A 27829-nucleotide genomic window follows, 5' to 3' on the forward strand; every position below is an offset into this window, starting at 1 on the left:
CAGATTCAATGGAGGCTACCAGCTATGCTTCAGAAATCCTTGCAGGCGTTTATGCCACCAGCCCAACTACTCAACAACTTGAAAGAGTCAGAGCTAAGCGTGCTGTCAGTTGTGAGCAAGATATCTTTTGTCCCAGAAGATATTCTAAATGAGTTGGAAAGCCACACAGAGAATATGGTAGTGCAGAAGCAAGACGTACCTCCTCTGGAAGTCCAAGAGTCTGTGAGGAAGTTTATTCCTCTTACCTCACTTATAAACAAACAGGACTCTGACAATGACATAAAGGTGGCTAATGTTACAGCCCTTGCATTACGCAATGGAACGATTCCAGGCATTTCAGGATCATCAGGAACAGTACAATCAGAAGATAAAAAAGCTGATGCCAAATCCCCACCCTCCCAGCACAGGCAAGAATCGCTGCAGCTGCAGCTGCAGCTGCAGCTGCAGGATAGACTACAACTGGAAAACATTTTCCTCAAAGTGGACTCTGACTCATCACTAAAGAATGAAAATATATCAGTTGGCCAGATGCCCAAACACAATGGGCGTCCATCTATCAAAGCAAATGGTAAGGACTATAAAACTGAGCCAGTGGAGCTGTACGATACTCAAAGTAACATCCAGACGATCATTCATGAATTGGAAATAGAATTTCAGAAACTAAAAATGATAAAGGATATGGACGTGGATATGGACGTGTCCCCCATAGTGACGGAGAGAGCACAGCAAAGTCTGCCTCAGTCTATCCAGATCCTAATAATAGAAAACAGCAAGATAAATAGACTTGAAATCCACAGAGAAAGCAATTATGGAGGTCAGGACCGAGTGAATTTTCAGTTACATAACAGACTCCATGGTATAAGGAAAGAGGATGAAACTAATCTTCCCGAGTTATCTGTTACTGAAGTTCAGCTTGTTGGCACAACGGTGCACATTTCAGCTGAAATTCCTGATGATCCCATTCTGCAGGAGCCAGTCAGTATGGAGAGTATCTATACTGATCCATATAAACTAAAGCAGCATCTCCAGCACCATCTCAAAAAGAAAATAATCATGGACATAGCATTCAAACCACGACGTGTCTTGGAGTCTTACAACATGTACCAACAGATGTTGACTCAGAATGCAAGAAAGCATACCAGCAGAGTGAGGAAAACATTAAGATGTAAAATTCATGGCACAGAAATTAATGTAACAGAGACAATTACAAAACTATCAGAAGACAAGAGAAAACCAAAGAAAACACCCGAGTTTGTTAATAAGGAGTTTCTTGGCATAAAACCAGACTTGGATATCCAGCCTTTCCCTAGCACAATACCAAAACCATTTCATAAAAAATTTCATAGTTTGTCAATGGTTTTAAAATGTGGAACCGTTAAGCCCAAACATGAAGCTTCAGAGATACTAGATCATAGCCACCGACAACACAAGCTCGAAGGCCTCCGAGAAGTAACTTGTGAAGGACCTAAGGAGCAGAGTATAAAAAAGGCTGGTCACTGGAGAAAATCTCAGATAATCATAGTTAAAGAGAACACCCTGCACTCACGAGACTCATCTAGAAAGTCCTCTCTACAGAAGAATGGAAAAGAAGCCACCGACTTGTGTTCAGAAACTGAAAGTTACAAGTTGAAGAATGGAGACCAAACTAAGAAGAGCACAATAAAACCTGTGCAAACACGGAGTATGCCCCAATGTCACACCAGTGCTCGGCGATCCTCAGCAGAGAGCATACAAACTTCACTTTCCCTGGATCATACAGTAATGATGTTTCGAAAAATGCTCAGTTCTTTCAAGCAGAATCTACCCAAACTCCTCAAAGAAAAGAAATAGACTACACTGATGTTGTTGGTGGCGACATTACTGTGGGGGATAAATCAAAATAATTCCTTTAAACACAGCTACTGTATCTATATTTATTTTAGAAGTATATATACCCTCCCCTCCTTTACAAAGCCACGTTGGCTGCAGGGGTAACAGCTTGGACGCTCATAGAAATTCTATGAGTGTCAGAGCTGTTACCGTGGCAACTGGCGTTAAAACACTAGTGCGGCTTTGTAAAGGAGGGGGATAGTAAAAGAATATGACCAAAATGCTTAATAAATTTAGAAGAAAAAAAAAATACTCAACACTTATGTCTGACTCTTTATTTTCTTAAGTTGTTTTCTGTTCTTTGTCTCTCTCCTTTATCTCTGTTGTAGTTTTCTTTACAGCTACATTTAACTTCAGTTTTTGTGTGCTCTTTTTTTTTCGCTTTCTAGATCTGTCCATCTAAATGCAAACATACATGTAACAGTGTAGGAAACATTAGCAAAACATGGATTAACACCAGGTAAAGGAAAATACAAGTGGTGATCAAAGAGGACTCTACGTTGCAAAAACACTACAGTATAAAAAATGTTTTTAAAATACCACACATATGCTCATGATCAAAATGGATATTATATAGAAAGGCCTTAAACGTATATCAACCCTATAAATGCAAACAAAATAGATAGAGGGAAGATAATTAAATAAATGTATGAAATAATCAAACCATCGATTCTAACAATGTTCATAACTGAAATAAAGGCCATAATAGCATCTGATATAACTCCCATATCAACGTTGATGGTGGCAGGTTCCACCTCACAACAAGCTAAGTGTTGCCTTTTCCATAAATGTTAGCTATATTGCACATAATTTATTTACACTTTCAAGATAGTTTAGGTAAATGCATGTTTTAGGAATATGCACTTTTAGTTTTCTCTACACACAGTGATACTTATACAAATTTAAAAAAAACTTCATATATTTTCATATAAGTTAATCAGGTCCTATGCACATGCACTTTATGTATTTCAGAAATCTTTTAATGTTATAAATTTATTGTATTTTAATATAATAGAAATTTGAAATGAATTAATAATTTAGGTTTTTGCACACAAACGCATCTACCACTTCACAATTTTAAAAGTATTATATTTGAGATTAGTGTTGATAATAGTAAATTTAATAAATTTAGTGACTACAATAATTATAGGATATTAAATTAAATCAAATTAAGTAGATTAATTTTTTCATCGGTAGGGGGTGGTGGACATAAATGATTTCAACAATATACAAGACAGGAACTTGGAATGGTATACATCATAAGAGGTTCCAAAGATTGAAGTCTGTATAACTTATGATATGTCCATCAAGGTTTCCTTTAAATACTCAATAAGGATTATGACTCAATTTCAATTATAATTTGAACATTCATGACGATATCTTTAGAATATTTTGATTTAGATTTGTTATGTCAGATGCTATTATGGCCTTTATTTCAGTTATGAACGTTGTTAGAATCGATGGTTTGATTATTTTATACATTTATTGAATTATCTTCCCTTTATCTATTTTGTTTTCATGATCAGAATGGAAGCATAAAACATTGTCTTGGTATTTTGCTTTGGATCAGCATGCTTATTTTTTACATTCAAGTTATGTCTTGCTTATAAAAATATTTATATTTTCAAAAACAAATAGATAAACATCTTGCTGATCACCAGCTGTGCCAATAATACAAAATTTGATCCCCCCCAAAAAAATTTGAATTAAGGCACTGATGATTCTGATCCTCACACAATAAATCAGGGTAAACCTTGTACAGAAAGATTTCCACACATTAATATCACAGAAAGCACATTGAATGTGATCTCAAGGTTGAAGAGTCCACAGCACATGCAAAGGAACAAGTGGTGCAGTGGAGTAAATACAGAATTAAAAGGCAGCCTAGTAAATAGAGTACCAGGCTGACAACCATGGAAGCCTGGTCTAGATCCTACCATTACTCCTTATAATCTAAGTCATTTAGGGCAGTAGTCCCCAATCTTTTTAACACAAAGGACCACTTTTATAGAAGCTAATTTTTCCAGGGACCGAGGGGGTTGGGGAATTCAGGTCAGGTTCGTAGGGCAGTTTTATACACAATAAACATTACATTTCTAGAAAAAAGAAATAGAAATTTCTACCTTTGTTATTTCTGCTTTCCTCATCTTCTTGTCATTCTCTTCCTTCCATCCACTGTCTGCCTTTTCTCTGCCTCTTCCATATGGCATCTGCTTTATTTCTATGCCGCTACCAGAAACTGTCTCTCCCTCCACCCCACCCCCAATTGGTCTGGCACCTATCTTCTTCCCTCCACTCCCCCCATGGTCTGACATCTCAGTCTTCTTCCCTTCCATCTCTCACTCCCTCCCCCATGTGGTTTTTAGCATCTATCGCTTCCTTTCCTCCCTTCAGATCTGGTATCTGTCTCCTCCCCGTCCCCCAATGCTCCGGTATCGCTCCTCTCCCTTCTTTTTCTGCTCTTCCTTCTCAATTTGTTTTCTACCTCTTGTCTATTTACTATCCAGTAGTGCTGCCCGATTCAGGAAAAAAAATTTGATTCGATTCGATTCAGCCTATTGAATTGGTTTTTCGATTCGATTTGATTTTCCTGCCCAATTGGGTGTTTTTTTCAAACATCCTGGTGGGTTTATTTTATAGCTTCTTCACCCCCTTTGCCTTCTCCTAACCACACTGGCGCTGTGGTGTAAACAAAATAAACAAACAAAAAAGACTTTTCCTCTCTCTGTTAAATCCTAGCTCACATTTACAGTCTAACACCAGCTCTGGCAGGATACACGTTTCAAACCTGACATATTGTAATCACAAAATGGAAAATAAAATTAGTTTTTCTATCTTTTGGTGTCTGGTCATTATTCAAATCTTGTTGGTCCCAGGCTCTGGTTGTCTTCCGATAACTTGCTTGCCAGGGTCTCCTTTCTCCGTGCTAACCATCCATCTACCATCTCTGTCCTCCCCTTCCATTTCCCTTCCCTCCCCAGGAGGTCTGGCATCTTTCTTTTTTTTCGTCTCCATCCACAGATCCACCTTTTCTTACCTATCCTTTCATCCAGCATCTCTCCCTCCTTCCCCACCACCCCAGGGTCCACCATCTCTCCCTTTCTTTTTCCAACTATCCTCCTAACCAGTATCTCTATCCCCCCTTCCACACCATTCCTTGTGTCCAACTTCTCTCCCTTTCTGTTCCTTCCCTCCCTAAATCCCATTGTCCATCATCTCTCTCCCTCTACTCTATTTTAAGACCCATTATTTCTTCTCCCCCAAGTCCGGCATATGCACGTCTCTTTGAAACCCCCTTCCCTCCCTCCCTCCATGTACTTCTACACTAGGGCCCCCCTCACCTGAAGGTCTGTCCCCCCCAAAGGCCTGCACCCCACCCCTGAAGGCCTGTCCCCCCTTGAAGGCTTGTCTGCCCCCATAAGGCCTATGCCACCATTCCTGGCCTTCCCCCCCCCCTTGAAGGCCTGCCCCCCTGAAGGCCTGTACCCCTGAAGGCCTGTCCCACCCCAAAGGACTGCGCATCCCCCCCCCCTCCGGGAAGACCTCCGTGTTCCTCCTGGCCTCACCGCACCGTTTACCTTATAGGTGAAGCCTGCAGAGCAGATCGTGGTACTAGCGCCTTTGCAAACTTCTTTGAGCTGTTTCCTCTACTGCGATCTGGCCCCTCCTCTGACATCAGAGGCAGGATCACGGCAGAGGAAACAGCTCAGAGCAGTTTGCAAAGACGCTAGTACCGCGATCTGCTCTGCAGGCTTCACCTATAAGGTAAACGGTGTGGGGAGGCCAGGGGGGAAGCCGGATGCCAGGATGGGAAATCAGACGCCAGGAGGGGAACTGGATGCCAGTGGGGGAACCGGACACCGGGGGAGGGGAAGCCGACAGCAGCACTTCCCGACTGACCCTCCCTCCTCGCCCTCTAAAGCAGGTGCGGCAGCGGCCGGCCAGCAAGAGCAGCACTGCCACTCCTGCTTTAGGGGGCGAGGGTCCGAATTGGGAAGCCGATTTTTTGGTGTTTTAAATCGATTCAAATCGATTCACCCAAAGTGAATCGGTGAACCGATTTGAATCGTGAATTGGGCAGCACTACTATCCAGTCCTCAATGTCTACCTACAGCTTGCCACCTCTTTCCCTCACCCCTTTCAGTATCTCACTAAATCTATCCTCTTCCCCCAATCCAGCATGTGCTCTTTCTTTATTCCTTCCTTCCATCCAGTATGTGCTCACTCTCTCTTCTCCACTTCCTTCCAAAGTCTATTCCCTTCTCTCTCTCCCCTCCCATCCAGCATCTGCTCCCCTTTCTCTACTCCTCACTTCCTTCTAGCATCTGCTCCCTCTTTCTCCACTTTCAGCATCTGTTCCCTCTCTCTCTCTCCTTCCAACCAGCATCTTCTCCCCTCCCCACTTCCATCCAGTGCTTCTCCTCCCTCTCTCTCTCCACTTCTCTTCAGCATCTGCTCTCCTTTCTCTCCCCTTCCAACAGCATCTTCTCCCCTCCCCACTCCCTCTCTCTCTACTTCTCTTCAGCGTCTGCTCTCCTCTCCCTTTCAGCATCTGTTACCCTCCCCTTCTTCCTCCATTTCTCTTCAGTGCCACTGAACCTCTTCCCCTCGTCGGGCCACCTTTCTCACTTCCCCTCACCTTCGCGGGTGCTCTTCTGAGTTTTCTGTTTCTGAGTGTCTGGACATGGCAACATTCTCACAAGTCCCGCGTGACTGCCCCAAAGCTTCTCCTCTGACGCAAGCCGCCCAGACGGAAACAGGAAGTGCATCAGAGGAGAAGCTTTGTGGCAGTCCCGCGGGACTTGTGAGAATGTTGTCACATCCAGACACTCAGAAACAGAAAACTCTGAAGAGCACCTGTGAAGTTGGGGGGAAGAGAGGGAGATGGGAAGATGGGGGGAAGAGATACCCTTTGCCGGCAGTTCTCTTGCAGCCCGGCTGTCAGACGGCAATGGACCACTAGTGAGCCACGGACCAGGGGTTGGAGACCCCTGATTTAGGGGTCCCTTTACAAAGCTGTATTAGGTGCTAATATGTGCCTAATGCAGTACACACTAAAGCAGAGTCTCAAACTTTTTTTTAGCTATGGCACACTAAACGGAGCAAATATTTATTGCGGCACATTATAATTGAAATTATAAAATTACAAAATCAACAAAAAATTGAAATTTGAGAGTTATTTATTTAAAGTTCTTTAAGCTATGTATGGGTAATTGTAACAACAGTGAAACTAAAATAGATAGAATAGAATTGCTAATGAATGCAATGGATGTGCTTGTTTTTGAGTGCAAATTAACTCAAAACGCGTCTCAATAGTTGACAAGCAAACTTGCATTTCATCACCATCTGCAGTTCTAATTTTTTTGATTTAATTTTTGTCAGAACTAAAAATCCAAGTTTTCAAAGTTAAGAAGATCCAAATGTTAACAAAGCCATGATTGCTTTGTTGCTCAAGTTAGGATAACTACTGCATATAAACAAAATACAATTACTTGCCGTTAGTTTTCAAGGACCAATCACATCAAAGAATGATTGCCTGTCTGGGCGGTTGCATCCTTACGCATACAGATGCTCATAACATTGAAAGACTTTGGCATACGCAATGTACATGTCATCTAGTCTAGTGTATACTCATGAAGATTTTAAAAATAAAGTAAAATTCTGGAATCTCTCGTGGCACACCTGGAATCTCTTTGGGGCACACCACTGTGCCTTGGCACAGTTTGTGAGATATTGCACTAACTCCCCCCTCTTTTTACAAAACTGCGCTAGCATTTTTAGCACTTGTCATGGTGGTAACAGCTCCAACGCTCATGAGCTGTTACTGCCATGGCTGGCACTAAAAACCGCATTATGGTTTTATAAATGTGTGTGTGTATGGGGGGGTGTAAGTGTTCTGTGGTAGTTTTTCTGTCTGCATGCACTAAACACATGAAATTAAATTTTTTGTATTATTTTGAGGAGGTGTGTCAGAAGTGGAAAATGGGCATGGATGCACTAATCGGCTACCATGCTAGGGACGTAAGAGCTCCTGTGTTAATTTTTTCAAATGGCCATGAGGTAAGGCTAACATTATCACATGGTCATATATTCAAGGAATAGGAAGAAAAAGGCCTTTTAGATGGCCATGCTAAAAGCAGGCTTAGCATACAGAAAGGGCCTGTGTAAGGACTTGCTAAGCCCATTTCATAACGCATCTAGTAAAAGAGCCCTTAAACCTTTCATATTGCCTCAGGTGCAAACTGCAAATCCACTGGGGTTAAAAAAAAAAAAAAAAATACCCAGGGTACCTGAATTTAACTCATCTTGAGCCATTACTAAAAAAAGCTGTGTGCTAAATCCAGATAAAATTTTTTTTTTAATTTGTGCATCTTGTTTTAAGAACGTAAGCTTGTAGAGTTACTAGCAGGAGTTTAATGAAAGCTGAGCAATTCATACCAACATCAAAAAGTCTTCTGATCCAGAGTAGCATACCGATCAACCGTCTGTTGCACCTCTAACAGAATGAAGCCCCTTGCCATCTGGCTAGCAGAAATGAGGCCATGTTCCAGATAGGTGGAGGCGGGGCACATTGGTTCTCTCATTTGAACCCCTCAGCTTCTGAGGTTGTGATCACAAGCCTCAGCCTTTGGAAAAGCATATAACTACACTGGGCTGAGATTGTTCAAAAATAACAACTCTTCGGGGCAATTTCATGCAAGTGGAAAAATTGGTACAAGCAGTGTTCTCGATGCCGGCACACTTTCAGTGCAAATATAAACATGATACACAGTCTAGAAATCCAAATCAGAACTCACTTCAACATATATCTAGTAGGCAAGGTGTGTGACGCAGTGGTTAAAGCTACAGCCTCCGCACCCTGAGGTGTGGGTTCAAACCCACGCTGCTCCTTGTGACCTTGGGCAAGTCACTTAATCCCCCCATTGCCCCAGGTATGTTAGATAGATTGTGAGCCTGCTGGGACAGACAAGGAAAAATGCTTGAGTACCTGAATAAATTAATGTAAACCGTTCTGAGCTCCTTTGGGAGAACGGTAAAGAAAATTGAATAAATAAAAACATATATATACTGTCTCCCTGACCTTAAGAACAAGTAAAACTGGCAAAAACCACAAAGAATCTCCTCCATCACTTCTAGCATCTGAGGCTAGAAGGAACAGGAACTTTGCTTGTCCTCGGGTTGGTATCTGTAGTTCTGGGTGTAGCCCATTGGTTAGAGATACATTCATCCACTAGTAGACAAAACATGGAATTTCCAGATATATGTTGAAATATCACACAAAAAAGCTATCTCTGCCAAGCAGTCCTCCTCATAACTCCCAATTGAAACTTGTCTGAAAAACAAAAGAAAACAAAACAACAACAAAAACAATGCAACTCATATTAATACAATAAAAGCACATTCATCTTTCTCATGTTCATAATTATCCATTCCCCACCCACCCACCCACCCAAACAGTCGTAATTTTGAAAATAAATAAAGAATTAAAAAAACTAAAAAACCAACACCCCACTGAGGAATAAGGAGCTAACTCTTAGAACTGTCTCATGTTTTGCCCCATCCATCTCAACATCCCAGGACATGAGGTAAGCAAAAAGGTTCATTAATTTTGTTGTCACTTCTCTTCTGGATGCCCTTCCCAGCCTCTTGCTCCCTGTTATCTCATTACTTAGTCTGTAGTCTCTGAAGTCTCTTCTGGGCTGTGTATATGCTGCTGCAAGAGAGATAACAAAGAGTGCAAAATTAATCTCAATAAAAAAGTGATGTGGCACAATATTCAAAACTAATTCTGCAGATCACTTAAGTGTTAACTGCATAAATCATTGAGGTGTTCTGGGCTGGAATCATCAGATCAATATTCAGTGGTATCTGGTTATCTTCAGTAGTACTATATAACTTATCTACATAACTTTTACAAAACTGTAGCTCAATTTTTAGCGCTGGCCGTGGCAGTAACAGCTCTGATGCTCATAGGAATTCTATGAGCATTGGAGCTGTCATTGCCACAGCTGGTGCTAAAAACTATGCTACAGTTTTGTAAAAGGGGAGGGGGGTAAGTTTAGAACACTAAGGGCTCATTTTTTACAAAGGTGCACTACCGTTTTTAGCGCATGCACTGGATTAGCACACTCAAGAGGAGGCTGTAGCAGCTAGCGTGCGTGCGTTAAGGCCCTAACACACCTTTTTAAAAGGAGCCCTATAGGGTCCTTTTAGTAAGATGTGCTCTTGAGTCTGTCTTTGATCTTGAGTTACATAACACAAAGCATCAAATAATTCTCTTGATCTAAAAACAGCCAATTATACTTGCTCTCTAAAATATTTATACCTCTCAATCAGATAAATTTTAACATATTCATGTAGCTTAATCTGATATGTTTCATGATCATCACTATCCCTACTACATTTCCATCTTCTCTATTTACTCCTCAATTCTTACTTCAATATCCCCAACCCCTTACTAAACCATGGATGATCATCTCACTCCCTTTATTAAATCTGACAACTCGCTGTGGGGCAAGAACATCCAGAGCCTGCTCTAAAGAGGAATACCAATTACATACCTTCACTTCCTTAAAGGCACCCCCTTCAAATTCTTAAGAGGGTTTCCAATTACATTTTAAATCCCCTAACTAAAAAAAACGGTTTTGAAATAAACACATTGAGGGGCATTTTCAACAGGACATCTAAGTCATCTTTGGACGTTTTCAGAAAAACATTAAAATTAGGTGGAGAAAATGTCCATTTTAGAACCAAAGAAGTTTTCTCCAGTTAGACATCTAGCTTTTTTATTTTTATTTTTTGCCATTATCAAAAAAAGTCCAAATTAGAAATGTCCAAAGCAAAGCCATTTGTATGTAGAAAGGACAAGCATTTTTATGTTCAAATCTGCTTTTTTTTAAATTGTGGATTCAAAACGAAACAGTGGATACAGGAAAGTCAACTGGACCAGCATCCAACAATACATAATTTTTGATAGAGTAGAAAACCCTACCCAATCCACAAAATCCCAGAGTGCAAACCCCCTCCCCGAGAAAAGCATACAGAAGGCGACCAAAAGGTCTCAAGGGGACATGATCTCAAGGGGACATTTAAGATAATGAAGGGAATAAATTTAGTAGATAAAGACAGGTTGTTCACCCTCTCCAAGATAGAGAGTATGAGAGGCTGTTAAAGGGGAAAACACCCTCCAGGGATTCAAGACAAAGTTAGACAAGTTCAATTAGGTCACTGGTCTTTGACCTAAGGGCTGCTGCATGAGCGGACTGCTGGGCACGATGGCAATTCTTATGTTCTTAAGTAAAGGCCCATACTCTTGTGGCCCCTAGGCAGCCTCACAAAGCATCCCTCAGTAGAGAGAAAACACAACAACAAAACCCCTAAACAAACAATGCTATACAGCAGGGGTGCCCAATAGGTCGATCGCGATCGACCGGTAGCTCGCCAAAGCAAAGTGAGACGATCACCCAGGACTCACTTTGCCTTGGCGAACTATCGGGCCAACCAGTCTTCCTCTCCCCGACGTCAATTCTGCCGTCGGAGAGGAAGTTTGGGCCAGCCAATTGCTGCCTGGCTGGGCGGAACTTCCTCTCCGACGGTAGAATTGACGTCGGGGAGAGGAATGCTGGTCGGCCCGAAGCAGGAAGAGCATGGGGCGGTGTCGGCTTTGGGGCCTGTTATCCATTGGTGGTGTTTTAGCTCCTGTTCTCCGATTGCAGCGGCAGTGGCAGTGGCTTGGGGAAGGGCAAGGAGAAAGAAAGAAAAGGGGCAGGCAGGGAGACAGAAGAAAAGAAGAGAAACAGAAAGAAAGAAAGGGGGCATGAAGAGAGAAAGAAAGAAAGGTCAGGGATAGAGGAAGAAAAAGTTGGGGGAGGGAATGAGGTGTGGAGGAGAAGAAGCATACAGGCTGAAAGAAAGATTGGATGCACAGTCAGAAGAAGAAAGTGCAACCAGAAACTCATGAAATCACCAGACAAGGTAGGAAAAATGATTTTATTTTAAATTTAGTGATTAAAATGTGTCTGAATTTATATCTGCTGTATATATTTTGCAATATGGTCCCCTTTTACTAAACCGCAATAGTGGGTTTTAGCGTAGGGAGCCTATGAGTGTCGAGAGCAGTGCTGGGCATTCAGCGCAGTTCCCTGCGCTAAAAACTGCTATTGTAGTTTAGCAAAAAGGGAGGGGGGGTAATTGTCTATTTTTGTATGGTTGTTACTGAGGTGACAGTGCATAGAGTCATCTGCTTTGACTTCTTTGAAAAAACCCCGGAATAGGAATGATAATTAACAATTCTATGTGTACAGTGTGCGTTGTGGTTTTTTTTTATTTTATTGTTGGTAGATCATTTTGACTTGGTCATTTTAAAAGTAGCTCGCGAGTCAAAAAAGTGTGGGCACCCCTGCTATACAGTATCTGATCCTGGGAAAGAACGTGTTGCACACCATCAGATCTGAGCAAGAGGATTTAAAAGGAGGCTACGACCTCGAGGGGATAAGGAAGCCAAATAAGCTCCCAAAACAAGCAAAAAACTGTGCTCCCCTGCAAAGGCCTGCCCCCCTGCCGTGAAAGCACTCCAGCCTGCTCCCCGCCAAACACCTACTCCTTCCCCCAGCTTCTCCGCTCTTACCTTAAGGCTAATACAGCAGCCTGCAGAATCGCTGGTGCTATAGCAATCACTGCAGCTGCCCGTCATCCTCAGCGGCACGTTCTCTCTGCTACAATCTGGGATCCGGACCGCAGCTACAGACAAGGGGGTGCTTGGAGGACCCGTTCCGGGATTTTGAATTTACCGCGAGCAACGTCTACCACGAGCTATCAAGACTAAAAGTGAACAAAGCCATGGGACCAGATAATCTACACCCCAGAGTACTTCGGGAATTGAGAGATGTCCTGGCATGATCTGCAAGCCCTGATGTTAGAGGGAGACCTGGATATTGTTGCTATCACAGAGACACGGTTCAGTGAATCACATGGATGAGATGCAAACATACCGGGATATAATCTTTTTAGGAAGGACAGAGATGGTCAAAAAGGTGGAGGAGTAGCTCTCTATGTAAAGATCAATATCCAAGCGACCAAAATGCAAGGGACCTGGGGAGAGGAAGAAGCGATATGGATTGCTCTGAAAAGAGAAGATGGAACTTCTATCTACGTGGGTGTAGTCTACAGACCTCCGACTCAATCGCAGCAAATTGATAAGGATCTGATTGTGGATATCCAAAAGTTTGGAAAGAAAGAGGAGGTTCTGCTGTTGGGAGATTTCAACCTTCCGAATGCGGACTGGAATGTTCCGTCTGCGGAATCGGAAAGAAGTAGGGAGATTGTGGATGCCTTTCAAGAGGCTCTGCTCAGACAAATGGTGACAGAACCCACGAGGGAAAAACATAACAAAACATAACTTTATTCTTCTATACCGTCATAACCAAACGATTTCTAGGCGGTTTACACAGAAGAAGGCTGGACGATCAGCAAAATACAAATAGTTAAAAAATACAATTTTTTAGATATACTCAAAGTAGAGTTTTGCTAACAATAGTACCCACATTTAAGAAATAAATTTGTCAAACAGCGCTGACTTAATTTCTTTACGAAATGCACCATAAGACAACATAGCTTCACCAATGTATTTACCCAGCCAAAATTTCTTTAGTGTCTTGGATACGCTTGGATTGTACACTGCTTTGATATACTGTATTTTGGGTATAAGGTATTATATCAAATTTTACAAAATAAATAAAAATAATCAAAACCTATTTCATGATTTCAAAGAGTCTTGGTACGGTTCATTGTCTCTGCCAATAGATAAACTTGACTGACGACAGCTACAGTTTAATGCAATGCATTTTCCCTTTTTGTCTAAATGTGTAATATTAGATTTATTTCCCAACTAGTTTTCCCCAAACTGAAGGGCTTATAGGGTGCCTTAGTGAGATTACCCTCATTTGAAAAAGGCTCGTTTGTTTTGCAATACCTTTCAAGTAGAACAAAAATCATTTCAATTTTTCTTAGATGTGCTGCGTTATCAGTATACTCTTTTTTTTCTTCGGTTGACTTTAAAGATTTTTAAATACTGTAACAAAAAAAATGAAGGGATAGGTGAGAGCAGGTGTGTGTGTGGTGGTGGTGGGGGGGGGGGGGGTCAAAGGTTCTGTTTCTAAACCAAGGGAAAACATTCCTTCGTACTTTGTTGGATGGAGGAGACTTAGAGGAGATATGATAGAAACTTACAAGATCATGAAGGGCATAGAGAGAGTAGAGAGGGACAGAAAGAGAGAGAGAAAGAGAGACAGAGAGAAATAGAGAGAGAGAGACAGAAAGAGAGAGAGAAAGGAAGGGAGAAAGATAGAGAAAGATTGGAGAAACTGGGTCCCTTTTCCCTGAAGAGGAGACTTAGAGGGCATATTATAGAGACTTATAAGATCATGAAGGGCATAGAGAGAGTAGAGAGGGACAGACCCTGTTCAATATGTTTGTGAGTGACATTGCTGAAGGGTTAGATGGAAAAGTATGCCTTTTTGCAGATGATACCAAGATTTGTAACAGAGTAGACACCGAAGAGGGAGTGGAAAATATGAGAAAGGATCTGCAAAAGTTAGAGGAATAGTCTAGTGACTGGCAACTAAAATTCAATGCAAAGAAATGCAGAGTAATGCATTTAGGGATTAATAATCAGAAGGAACCGTATATGCTGGGAGGTGAGAAGCTGATTTGCACGGACGGGGTGATAGTGTCCGAAGATCTAAAGGTGAAAGAACAGTGTTATAAGGCAGTGGCTGCTGCCTGAAGGATGCTGGGCTGTATAAAGAGAGGCATAGCCAGTAGAAGGAAGAAGGTGTTGATGCCCCTGTACAGGTCATTGGTGAAGCCCCACTTGGAGTATTGTGTTCAGTTTTGGAGACCGTATCTGATGAAGGACATAAGAAGACTTGAGGCGGTCCAGAGGAGGGTGACAAAAATGATAGGAGGCTTGCTCCAGAAGACGTATGAGGAGAGACTGGAAGCCCTGAATATGTATACCCTAGAGGAAAGGAGGGACAGGGGAGATATGATTCAGACGTTCAAATACTTGAAGGGTATTAACGTAGAACAAAATCTTTTCCAGAGAAAGGAAAATGGTAAAACCAGAGGACATAATTTGAGGTTGAGGGGTGGTAGATTCAAAGGCAATGTTAGGAAATTCTATTTTACGGAGAGGGTGGTGGATGCCTGGAATGCGCTTCCGAGAGAGGTGGTGGAGAGTAAAACTGTAACTGAGTTCAAAGAAGTGTGGGATAAACACAGAGGATCTAGAATCAGAAAATAATATTAAATATTGAACTAAGGCCAGTACTGGGCAGACTTGCACAGTCTGTATCTGTGTATGGCTGTTTGATGGGGGATGGGTTGGGGAGGGCTTCAGTGGCTGGGAGGGTGTAGATGGGCTGGAGTAGGTTTTAATGGAGATTTCGGCAGTTGGAACCCAAGCACAGTCCCGGGTAGAGCTTTGGATTCTTGCCCAGAAATAGCTAAGAAAAAAATTAAAAGATTTAAATTGAATCAGGTTGGGTCTTTATCTGCTGTCATCTACTATGTTACTATATGTTACAGAGCCGTTAGCCATGCTTTTCAATCTTTCCCTAAGCAAGGGAAAATTCCCCTTGGACTGGACAATAGTGTGTAAACTTATGGAAACGTTGATTAAAAACAGATTGGATACGATTCTGGATGACGAGAGACTGAGGGATCTCCACCAGCATGGATTTATGAAGGGAAGATCTTGTCAATCCAATCCGATAAGCTTCTTTGACTGGGTAACAAAACATCTGGATAGGGGAGAGTCCCTGGATATCGTGTATTTGGACTTCAGTAAGGCTTTTGATAGTGTCCCACACCGTAGGTTATTAAACAAGATGAATACGATGGGACTAGGAGAAACATTGACTGCATGGGTTAAAGACTGGCTCAGTGGTAGACTTCAGAGAGTGATGGTAAATGGTACTCCCTCAGAAACGTCAGAAGTGACCAGTGGAGTGCCGCAGGGCTCGGTCTTGGGTCCGATACTATTTAATATCTTTGTATGAGACTTGCCTCAGGGACTTTGAGGTAAAATTACATTATTCGCCGATGACGCTAAGCTATACAATGTTGTGGACAGCACAACCCCAACCGTGCCCGACACTATGAGGCAGGACTTACTTTTACTTGAACAATGGTCTAATACTTGGCAACTGAGTTTTAATGCCAAAAAGTGTAAGGTTATGCACCTTGGTAGCGGTAACCCCTGCAGAACATACACCCTGAATGGTGAAAACTTAACAAGAACTGTCGCAGAACGGGACCTGGGTGTAATCATTAGTGAAGATATGAAACTGCCAATCAAGTGGAGAGAGCTTCAGCCAAGGCTAGACAAATGCTGAGTTGCATCCGAATAAGTTTTGTCAGTCAAAAGCCTGAAGTTATAATGCAGCTGTACAGGTCCATGGTGAGACCTCATCTGGAGTACTGTGTTAAGTTTTGAAGGCCACATTATCAAAAGGATGTGAAGAGAATGGAATCGGTTCAGCGAATGGCCACTAAGATGGTCTCAAGACTCAAGGATCTCCCATATAAAGAACGTCTAAGCAGGCTGCAGTTATATTCTCTCGAAGAATGCAGAGAGAGGAGAGACATGATAGAGACATTCAAATATTTTACAGGCTGTAATGATGTGGAAAAAGATATCTTTTTCCCTACATGTCCTACGGCAACAAGAGGGCATCCGTTCAAACTCAAGGGTGGGAGACTTCATGGTGACATCAGAAAATTCTTCTTCACCGAAAGGGTGGTTGATCGCTGGAATGGTCTTCCACGTCAAGTAGTTGAGGCCAGTAATGTGCTCGACTTCAAGGGATGATGGGATAAACATGTGGGTTCGCTCCGGGGAAATGCTTAGGGGAAGGTTTCTTTTAGAGGGAGGGTTCTTTGAGTGGGCAGACTTGTTGGGCCGATGGCCCTTTTCTGCCATCATACTCTATGTTTCTATGTTTCAATCCTGCCCCTGATGTCAAAGCAGAGGCAGGACCATAGCAGAGAGAACATGTCACTGAGGATGACAGGCAGCTGCAGGGATCGCTATAGCACCAGTGATCCTGCAGGCTGCCGTATTAGCCTTAAGGTAAGAGCGGGGAAGCTGGGGGAGGCCTTTCTGACTGACCCTCCCCCCAAGCAGGAGCGGCACCAGTCGGCCAGCAAGAAGCAGCGCTGCAGCTCCTGCTTTAGGAAGGCACGGGGGAAGGGTCGGTCATTGAATCAGGAGGCTGATTTAAAAAAAAAAAATTGAATCGATTCGAATTGATTCACCCGATTCGAATCGGTAAATTAATTTGAATCGTGAATCGGGCAGCACTAATTCACAGGGAGTGAGCCTTGAAAAAGTGGGAAGCGAAACATGTTGGCTTTTCTCCCCAGCTTTCAAGACCACATAATACAGCTGTATACTCTCAAGTATCTTTTATAAGTTACAGTGTTAAACTTGTTACAACTTTGTGCTGCTTTAAGTCTGGATAGAAGAGAACCAGTGAGGAGACGGTACATAAAGCTTAGGACAATGAGTGATCTGAGTCCTGAGTGGTGTCTCTGAGGTTCTTAAGTCTTCTAGTAAAATATTAATACTTAAGACTGATGTTTGATGGTCATATGTGATATGACATAATGAAGAATGGCAGGACCCTCGTTTTTGATTTGTCCACATTATCTGCCCTGCTCTTGACATTTAGACCAGGTGTGTTCTGTTATTCTTTGCAGAGTGAGGGGAAATTTGTTGCGAGTTTGGAGTTCAGTACCCCCAGTCATTTTCAAAAGTTGGCTCCTATGGTTTTAGTATGCCAAAAAGTAGTACTGTCTTCGCGGTCGGATACATACTATCTGCTGCTGTTCCTCTTGCTTTGCGTACTTCATGGTTCTTCCATCACCTTTCAGCGCCGCGCCTCACTGTAAGTGGACAACCTCAGTAAGGGACCGCGAGCAGCCAGGTGCAGGTGGCAGTGACGTCAGGGTAGGCGTGACCAGAAAAAATAAAGATGGAGGCAAAGCCGAGGGAGGGCCTAGCAGGAAGCGCAGTCGGGAGTGGCAGTGGGCGTGGCCGTCGCAGGTGAGAGTGACGTTAGGTGGGAGCGGGCGTGGCCGGAATCGCAGGTGAGGGACGTTGGGTGGGAACGGCCTTGACCGGAAGTGTGGAAGAGCGTTCTGTGGCGGGCATGGCGCGCGTCTGCGGTTTTGGTGAGTGGTGGCACGATGAAGTTTGTAATTAGAGCGCAGGGGCTAGCGGGTTCCGAGCACCCCCAAATTCCGCTCATGCTCGTTTGCTGCGCTCGGCACCCCCCAATCGTTTTGAAATGTTGGCACGTATGACGGAGGCTCGTGACAAGCGAGGGGGTCGTGACACCGCCCGCACGTTCTAGTATCTTCATTTGCCGCGAGGCCTGTGTTAATCGTAAAACACCTGCAGTTTAAGCTAAAGCTTTTTCTTCCCCTTGAATTCGTGGGAGGGGAGGGGTGATTAATCGATACTGAGCTTTCCGCTGAAACGAATAACACGCACGGTGTATTTTCCTAGGGGAGGGAAATTGGTGGGAATGCTGTTAACCCCTGAAGTTGTGGCTAGTGAATCGTAGTGCTATTCTAAGCTCTATTTTTTTGGTGGTAAATATCACGAGTCTTTCCCGACCCGATGTGCATGGGGAATGAATGGATTGCCAACCTTTCGGCTGAGTTTTTCCCTGGTCTAAGTTAAAGGACTGAATTAATTGGCGTTTGAGTCTACAACACTTAAAGGATATATTTTTTTAAAAACTCCCTTTACTAGTAAATTCCATAAATTAGAAACCTAGTAACACACTTAAGAGATTGTTAGCAATTGCTATATAAAGTGGGAAGACGGAAATTAATGCATTTACAGGATTTGAAGGCAGCAATGGAGGACTTCGGGGACCGCATGTTGGCGACCATTCGATTATTGTAATGGTCTCTATTGTTTATCAGTTCAATTGATCTGTAGATTACAAGTATTACAAAGCCCTTCAGCAGAGTTGGTGTTTGAGAAAAAGAAATATGCTACCCTTTGTTTGATTAAACTTCAGTTACTAGTGAATGCCTGTAAGTTGTTATGTTAGGTTTATAAAATGAATGCTGGGATGTGCTCTGAATATTTGAACAGCTTGTTTTCTTTTCTTCTCTCCCAATTCTTTCTAGAGTTGGAGTTTCTAGGTTGTTTTCCATCATTCTCTGCAGATGCAAAATAAATAAATATATATATTTGCAGGTTACTTTTTACTATCAAGCAGTTTAGATCTAGTGTTCATTAGCTATTGAACTTGGGATTGTCTACCTAGTTATTCTTTCAGAAAAAATTGTTTAGGAAATCATATTTTTAAAATTATTGATTTTTATGATATAATCCTTTTAGACTTTCATTATGGTGGTTAATTTTTTAAATCCATTTTACATAGAAACATGATGTCAGATAAAGGCCAAATGGCCCATCCAGTCTGCCCATCCACAGTAACCATTATCTCTTCCTCTAAGACAGTGGTAGGCAAACTCATTAGTCAAAAGAGCCAAAGATCGGTAGTAGAACGATTAAGATTTATTTTGAGAGCCATACCCTGTGGCCAGCTTGCGCTACGACGGCTACGTCAATCTGACTCGCCCGCATGTAGTTGAATTCGATTTGTGGCAGAGCCTAGAGAATGACACAGGGGAAAAATTTGTCTCCGTCCCATTCCCAGGAGCTCGGTCCCTGTCCCCGCAAACCATCTGATCCCATCCACATAAGCCTCAAATAGTTTTATACTGAACTTATTATATTAAAGTATAAAAAGAAACAATATTCTGTACAATTGTCAATTTATAAATCAGCATCTTCTCTCCACTCTCTCTTCCCCATTTCCCTTCAGCGTCCTCACCCACACTCTCTCTCCACTTCCCTTCAGCGCACGCATATAAAAACAAGCAAGCAATTTTGTATCATTTTCATTCTATGCATTCATAGAAATTAAGACCTAAATAATGCCAGTTACATAACAAAACATGATTTTACAAAAATAATTCCTTGCACAGTCAATGTGCTGTTTCCATTTGTCATTGGATTCCTTAGCAGGCCAGCCCCAGTCCCCTTGGCTCCTCTTCATGTTGCTGCAGGCTGTTCACAACCTTATTTCTACGTTGAGCCATCCCTCCCAACCCCAGCAATCTCATTTTCTCTTCTCCCAGTCAGCTTCCTATTGACCTGGCCTGGCAGCAGCTGCCACTGAGCCTTGCCCTGATCAGATCCTAATCTAAGCTCCAGAAGCTGCCACTCCATTAATGACCAATCCTGCCCCATCCAGCCACTGCTAAGAACCCAAGAAAGCAGGAACAGAGTGACACTGGAGCCTGCAATTCAATAAAGTGCCTCATTGGGCAGGGCTCTTCCTCCCCCAACACTTTAAGGGTCAGACACCTTTCTTCACTGAAACTGGAAAAGAGGGATAGAGGGAGATACTGCTGGACCAAGGGGGAGATGAAGAGAGGAAAAGAAGGGAAATACTGGACCATTTGGGGAGGAGACACAGAAGATAGGATATGTTAGACACACGGCAGGGTGCTAGGGAAAAAAAACGGAAAGGGGAGATGTTAGGCATGCTGAATCTATTTGGAAGAGGCCATGGAGGGTAGGGAAGTTGAAAAACAGAGGAGTAAGATGAGAATATAAGCAGAGTTGGTAAGGTAATCAGAAGACCAGAGGGCTCTTCAGCTGAAGGGAGATATGATTGAAGTCTACAAAATCCTGAGTGGAGTAGAATGGGTACAAATGGGTACAAATTTTCACTCCGTCAAAAATTACAAAGACTAGGGGACACTTGAAGTTACAGGGAAATACTTTTAAAACCAATAGGAGGAAATTTTTTTCACTCAGAGAATAGTTAAGCTCTGGAACGCGTTAGCAAAGGTTGTAGTAAGAGCAGATAGCTTAGCTGGTTTTAAGAAAGGTTTGGATAAGTTCCTGAAGGAAAAGTCCATAGTCGGTTATTGAGAAAGATATGAGTGTGGGGGAGGGGGGGGAGCTACTGCTTGCCCTGGATTGGTAGCATGGAATATTGCTACTCCTTGGATTTTGGCCAGGTACTAGTGACCTGGATTGACCACTGTGAGAATGGGCTACTGGGTTTGATGGACCATTGGTCTGACTCAGTAAGGCTATGCTTATGTTCTTAAAAAAAAGATGCAAAACAGAATTCTTCTGCATGGGTTGCTTACAGAAATTGAAACTGCAGGGGACTTTAACTCTCTCTAAGTTAGGAGGAACAACATGCTCAGAAAAGTATTTGGATTTCTGCAACTCCCAGATTGTGGGAAGGGATTGAACATCGTCATACTGAATCCAGAAGGGACATACATAACAGAACAATTGATAAACCAGGGACTAGCAGACAAACTATGGAGCCAATAGAATTTTTGCCATTTTCCTCTTACCATGAGCTTTCCAACATCTCTATTTCCAAATATGATAGCTATCATGGTACTTCCAAGCACTACCACAAAGTGTGCTGCAATGCCAGCTCCCTCTCCCTTCAATATCTGTTCTGTAGAACCTATAGAGCAGGGGTGCCCAATAGATCGATCGTGATAACGGGTAGCTCGCCAAGGCAAAGTGAGTCGATCACCCAGGACTCACTTTGCCTTGACAATCTATCGGGCCGATCAGTCTTCCTCTCCCCGACGTCAATTCTGCCGTCGGAGAGGAAGTTCGGGCCAGCCAATCGCTGCCTGGCTGGGCGGAACTTCCTCTCCGACGGCAGAATTGACATCGGGGAGAGGAATGCTGGTCGGCCTGAAGCAGGGAGAGCATGGGGCGGCGGCTTTGGGGCCTGTTATCCATTGGTGGCGGTTTGGGTCCTGTTCCCCGATGGCAGTGGCAGTGGCTTGCGGAAGGGCAGAAAGAAAGAAAGAAAGGGGGCAGGCAGGGAGACAGAAGGAAAGAAGAGAAACAGAAAAAAAGAAAGGGGGCATGAAGAAAGAAAGAAAGGTCAGGGAGAGAGGAAGAAAAAGTTGGGGGAGGGAATGAGGTGTGGAGGAGAGGAAGCATACAGGCTGAAAGAAAGATTGGATGCACAGTCAGAAGAAGAAAGTGCAACCAGAGACTCATGAAATCACCAGACAAGGTAGGAAAAATGATTTTATTTTAAATTTAGTGATCAAAATGTGTCTGAATTTATATTTGCTGTCTATATTTTACAATATGGTCCCCTTTTACTAAACCGCAATAGTGATTTTTAGCACAGGGAGCCTATGAGCGTCGAGAGCAGCGCTGGGCATTCAGCGCAGCTCCCTGCGCTAAAAACTGCTATTGTGGTTTAGTAAAAAGGGAGGGGGGTGGGTATTTGTCTATTTTTGTATGGTTGTTACTGAGATTACAGTGCATAGAGTCATTTGCTTTGACCTCTTTGAAAAAACCCCGGAATAGGAATGATAATTAACAATTCTATGCGTACAGTGTGCGTTGTGGTTTTTTTAAAATTTTATTGTTGGTAGATCATTTTGACTTGGTCATTTTAAAAGTAGCTCGCGAGTCAAAAAAGTGTGGGCACCCCTGCTATAGAGGATACCAGAGCTGCTGGCATCTTCCTATGTGTGAAGTCATCCATCTTTATTGCTTTTAATCCCCAACAAAGAAAACCGTCCTGTCATCTTGTGCATTAGCACTGGAAAAAATAAAATCACAAACATAACAAATTTTTATTTATATGTCGCATAAGCCTTGCGTTTACAAAAGAGGAAAAACTGACCAATGTCAGTGAGCTACAATAAGATTCAGGAAGGAGATTAGCAGCAGAGTTACAAAGGTAGTTGACAGTAATGAGAGCCCTGTGTCGATGGGTGGAATATAACACGGGACTAGTAGGGCCCTTGTGTCGCCCAATGACTGGGGTTGGTGGAGGTGGGGTGGGAGGAAAGTAAGTGAGGAAGGATTGGGCGGTGGGCCTGGCAGAATAGGGGAATTTAAAAATGACTGGAGGAAGGGCGCAGGGGCGAGGTCATAAAGCCACCTGTTGCTTGGGGGCAGATGTTGGTAGCTCGAGGAGGCGGATCTCCCAAGCTACTGAGTCATGGGGCTCATCAGGTGATGAGCGTTGGGTTGGCGGGGAGCCGTGCCCAGTGGGTCAGATGACCTGGAAAAGGAGCATGAGGGACATGCCACCCCTACGACTCTTGCTGTGGTGGCTGGGTCGAGGGAATAAAACCAATTAATTTGGTAGCTCGGGAGGAGCTCTTTATATGATAATAATGTTAATGAAGTTGAGATATGTTTTATGTGTATGGTTAATAAACTGAGCTTGCAGCTAATTTTTACCAACCAGAAGACTGTGTTTTTGGTAAAATTGGGGGGAGGGCTATGATGGGAAGTGGTGGGTTTGAATATTTAGGCGGACAGCAGCGCCTATCCAGATCCCGCTGTTATGTATTTACAAAGATGTAGAAAGATTAATGATAAGGGGCTGCCATATAACTTGGCAACAGTGGTAAACTGTAAGGTTCAGAGGTAGGCAGTTGAGCTTTGCAAAGGAAGTATAGCAGATCAGAATCAGAGAGCTATATCTTAAGTGACAAGCTAGGTTAGCATTTGAGATAGCTTCTGAGAGAAACAATAGACAGGAATCCAGGTCATAGCCAAAGATAAGCCATGTCATCTCTCAAGCTACTTGATTTATTCTTGATCTCAGGACCGGAGGCAACATGGATTCACTAGAGGTAGATCTTGTCAGATAAATCTGACCAATTTCCTTGACTGGGTGACCAGAGAATTGGATAAAGGGTGGTGTATTTAGATTTTAGTAAAGCCTTTGACAGTGTTCCACACAGAAGTCTAATAAATAAACTGAGGGCCCTTGGGATGGGTCCCAAAGTGACGGGCTAGGTCAAGAAATGGTTGAGTGGAAGGTGACAGAGGGTAGTGATAAATGGAGATAATTCTGAGGAAAGAGATGTTAACATGAGGTGTGCCTCAAGGTTCTGTTCTTGGGCAAGTTCTTTTTAACATCTTTATAAATAATATTGCTGACGGGCTGTCAGGTAAGATTTACCTCTTTGTGGATGATACCAAAATCTGCAATACAGTAGATACCCAGGATGGTGTGTATAACATGGAAAAAAGACCCAACAAAGCTTGAAGAATGGTCTGAAATTTGGCAAGCTAAAATTTAATGCCAAGAAATGCATGGTCATGAATTTGGGCTGTAAAAACCCAAGGGAACAGTACAGTTTAGGGGGTAACGAACTTATATGCACGACAGACAAGCGGGACTTGGGTGTGATTATCTTAAGGTAGCCAAACAGGTTAAAAAGGTGACAGCAAAAGCTGGAAGGATGCTAAGGTGTATAGTGAGAGGTATGGCCAGTAAGAGGTATTAATGCCCCTGTATAAGAATCAGGCAAGACCTCATTTAGAATATTGTGTTCAATTCTGGAGGCCACACCTACAAAAACATAAAAAGATGGAGTAGGTCCAGAGGAAGGCTGCAAAAATGGTGTGTAGTCTTCGTCATAAGGCATATGGGGACAGACTTAAAGATCTCAATCTGTATACTTTGGAGGAAAGGTGGGAGAAGGGAGATATGATAAATACCTACGTGATATAAATACACGAGTCGAGTCTCTTTCATTTGAGAGGAAGCTCTGGAATGAGAAGGTATAAGATGAAGTTAAGAGGCGATAGGCTCTGGAGTACTCTAAGGAAATACTTTTTTACAGAAAGATGGTAGATGCATGGTACAATCTCCTGGTAGAGATGGTGGAGACAGACTGTGCCTGATTTCAAGAGAGCCTGGGATAGACACATGGGATCTCTTAGAGCAGTGGTCGGCAAACCGCGATTCTTTAGCCACTTGAGTGTGGCTTGCAGCTCGTCTAGAGCAGGGGTGCCCAACCTGCTTCCCTTCCCCATAAAGAGGACGCTGAATCACCGGGCCAACCAACCTTCACTACCCGACATCAATTCTGACGTCGGAGAGGAAGTTCTGGGCCAGCCAATCGCTGCCTGGCTGGCCCGAACTTCCTCTCTGACATTAGAATTGACGTTGGGTGGGGAAGGGTGGTCGGCCCCGCGCTTCAGCATCCTCTTTACGGTGAAGGGAAGTAAGAGAGCTCAGAACTCGGTGGTGGCCTGTTTCCCAATGGCAGCAGCATCCTATTCCCCAGCGGCAGTGGCAGCCTGTTCCCTGGAGGCGGTGATGGACTGTTCCCCAATGGCAGTGGCTTGGGGAAGGGCATGGAGAAAGAAAGAAAGGAGGGACAGGGAGACAAACAGAAAGGGGGCATGGAGAGAGAAAGACAGAGAGACAGACAGAAAGAGGGCATGGAGAGAGAAAGACAAAGAAAGAAAGAAAAGCAGGGTGAAAAAGAAAAAGTTGGGGGAGGGAATGAGGTCTGGAGGAGAGGAAGCATACAGGAGGCTGAAAGAAGGGAAGAAATATTGGATGCACAGTCAGAAGAATAAAGTGCAATCAGAGACTAATGAAGTTATCAGACAACAAAGGTCCTACAGGAAAAATTATTTTATTTTCAATTTAGTGATCAAAATGTGTCCGTTTTGAGAATTTATATCTGCTGTCTATATTTTGTACTATGGCCCCCTTATACTAAACCGCAATAGCGTTTTTAGCAGCGCAGGGAGCCTATGAGCATTGAGAGCAACACAGGGCATTCAGTGCAGCTCCCTGCGCTAAAAACCGCTATCATGGTTTAGTAAAAAGGGAGAGGGTATATTTGTCTATTTTTGTATAGTTGTTACTGAGGTGACATTGCATAAAGTCATCTGCTTTGACCTCTTTGAAAACCCGCGGAACATAAATTATAATTTAACATTTTCTCTGCTTAAAGTGTGCTTTGTGGGTTTTTTAAATTTTATTGTTGGTAGATCATTTTGACTTGGCCACGAAGGTAAGGGGGAGGGAGGGGAGCTGCTGAAAGACATCTAGTTACCTAGACTTGTAGGTGAATGGATCTTCATGCAAAGATGACATGCACTGTGTGTGTTCCTTCAGCACATGGTCTCCAGGTGCACATGTGCAAACAGGGTGTGGGGCATTCTGGGAAAGTGATGAAAATGCTAATACTACATCTGCCATGTGTCACCTGAAGGAAAGCCCTGAGACCATGCTGCTTTATACCTTTCTTACTAGGGATGAAACAGCTGAAAGATAAGACTTGGGCCTCCTCCATTTTTTTTCAGCTTCTTGCTTATCTGTACGCGTGTCTCGTTCTTATGTTAATTCTCCTTTTTTTTCTAATTGGCTTGTACCTCTCTTTAGAATAACAATATTTTATTTAATTTGTATACTGTATATTTCATAATTGTTTCTCTTTTGCTTTTGTGCATCTGACCACTGCTTTAAGTGTTTTACCTGTGGCTGCTTTCTTAACTTTTTTCCAGATGTGGTAAAGGGGCCACAACGGCTTATGAGAACGGGGATAACCCTGATTTTTATTGGACACATAAACTTCATCCTGGGAGCAATTGTTCATGGCACCGTCCTGCGACATGTGGCAAACCCAGAAAAGAGAGTGAGCATGGAATACTGTGCAGCCAATATCATCTCTGTAACATCTGGACTGCTGGTAATTGAGTGAAGAATGATGATGGAAATATATAATTAATATACTTTCAGTGTATGTGTAGAGTGCGATGTATATCTAGGAGCGCTATAGAAATGATTACCGGTAGTAGTAGTAAATAAGTTAATAAAGCTAAATATTAGCCAATACCTTTTCATTACACAAATGGTAAGCAATTTCCAAGAAACAATTTATATGGTAGTGAACATCTCGTATATAAACTATACAAATGCTAAGGTTTTTTTTTTTAACTTTCCACTCTAGTTGTTTTGGGTTTTTTTATTTTTTGTAAAACATCCAAGAAACAATTATATAACTTCTCCTCCCTTCTGCTGTATGTACATTGTCCTCTAAATGCCCCTAATTAAGCATCAAGGTTTCCTCCCCTCAAGATCTGGATTGTCACCATACTTCTCAACTCCCATTATTATGCTAACCCCCCCTAATAAGTTGTTAGCTGCTTCCATCATGATAATATGTACACTACTCCCTCTGTATCCGTGGTTTCCGTATCAGCAGATTTGTTTATGATTTTTTTGGCTGCCGACTCCGCCTCCTAATTTTTCTCACTGAACCCGGTGTTTCATATTGGAAATCGCTGCTCGCGGTGGTTTCTGAAGGAAATCACTGCTCCCGGCATTTTAAAGAGCAAATCGCAGGTCGGGTTATTCACGGTTTATCTTTCTCGGGTATATTTTACCAAAAAATTGCGAATAACATGCAAAAAGTTATTTGCGGTTTTTCAGTATTCACAGCTTTGTTCTGCCTGCATACCCCGCGAATACAGAGGGAGAAGTGTACACTGGTTAACTTTTTCATTCTTGCAATTTAACCCAGCTGTTCCCTAATCATGTACTTCACACACCACTATTTCCCTTCTGGCAGCTGTTAATCCCATTTTATGTTCAAATGATTTTTATTATTTCAACAGAAACCAGCAAATACAAGTAGTAGTATCAGTCATGAAAGAACAGTACAAACATATCCCCCCCTCCTCCTCATCCCTCCCCACCCCGAGAGTCCAGAGCCATAGCAAGAACTGAGAGTCTGAGTGAAACCTAAAGATTCAAAAGTCTACTGCGAGCACGTGTTGTAAGGTCCTGCCAGAATCATTCCCATGTCTGACAAAATTTACGACCCGGTCCTTGATCCAAGTCTCCCACCAGTCGTCGTTCCAGTGTTGCGTGAGTTATCGGGGATCTCCATTGTGCATAGGACGGGGGATCACGGGAGAGCCAGTTAATGAGAATAGTTTTCTTCCCCATCAAAAGCACTCTGGTTATAAATGCTGACATTCCCCTGGGTTTGGGCATGGCAATATTATAAAATCCAAATAACGCCCTCGGTTGTG

General features: G+C 42.8%; 1 protein-coding gene and 1 long non-coding RNA gene across 3 annotated transcripts in view; one reads left to right on the forward strand and one right to left on the reverse strand.

Annotated features, from left to right (window-relative positions):
- Positions 1-2129: 2129 nt before the first annotated feature.
- Positions 2130-17876, reverse strand: LOC117358108. Its single transcript, XR_004538941.1, has 4 exons — positions 17749-17876; positions 9539-9583; positions 8951-9202; positions 2130-2268 (listed from the first exon to the last, which is right to left on the reverse strand). It is a non-coding gene; the product is annotated as an uncharacterized LOC117358108 (long non-coding RNA).
- A 118-nt stretch (positions 17877-17994) lies between these two features.
- KRTCAP3 (keratinocyte associated protein 3) overlaps positions 17995-27829 on the forward strand; it is a 59702-nt gene continuing 49867 nt past the window's right edge. For both annotated transcript variants that reach the window (XM_033938636.1, XM_033938637.1), the window contains exons 1-2: positions 17995-18105; positions 26297-26481. In XM_033938636.1, coding sequence (XP_033794527.1) covers positions 18084-18105; positions 26297-26481 — 207 coding nt within the window. In that variant the 5' untranslated portion in view covers positions 17995-18083. The remainder of the gene's footprint in view (positions 18106-26296; positions 26482-27829) is intronic.

This window comes from Geotrypetes seraphini, chromosome 3 (assembly GCF_902459505.1).
Source record: "Geotrypetes seraphini chromosome 3, aGeoSer1.1, whole genome shotgun sequence".
Taxonomy (NCBI): domain Eukaryota; kingdom Metazoa; phylum Chordata; class Amphibia; order Gymnophiona; family Dermophiidae; genus Geotrypetes; species Geotrypetes seraphini.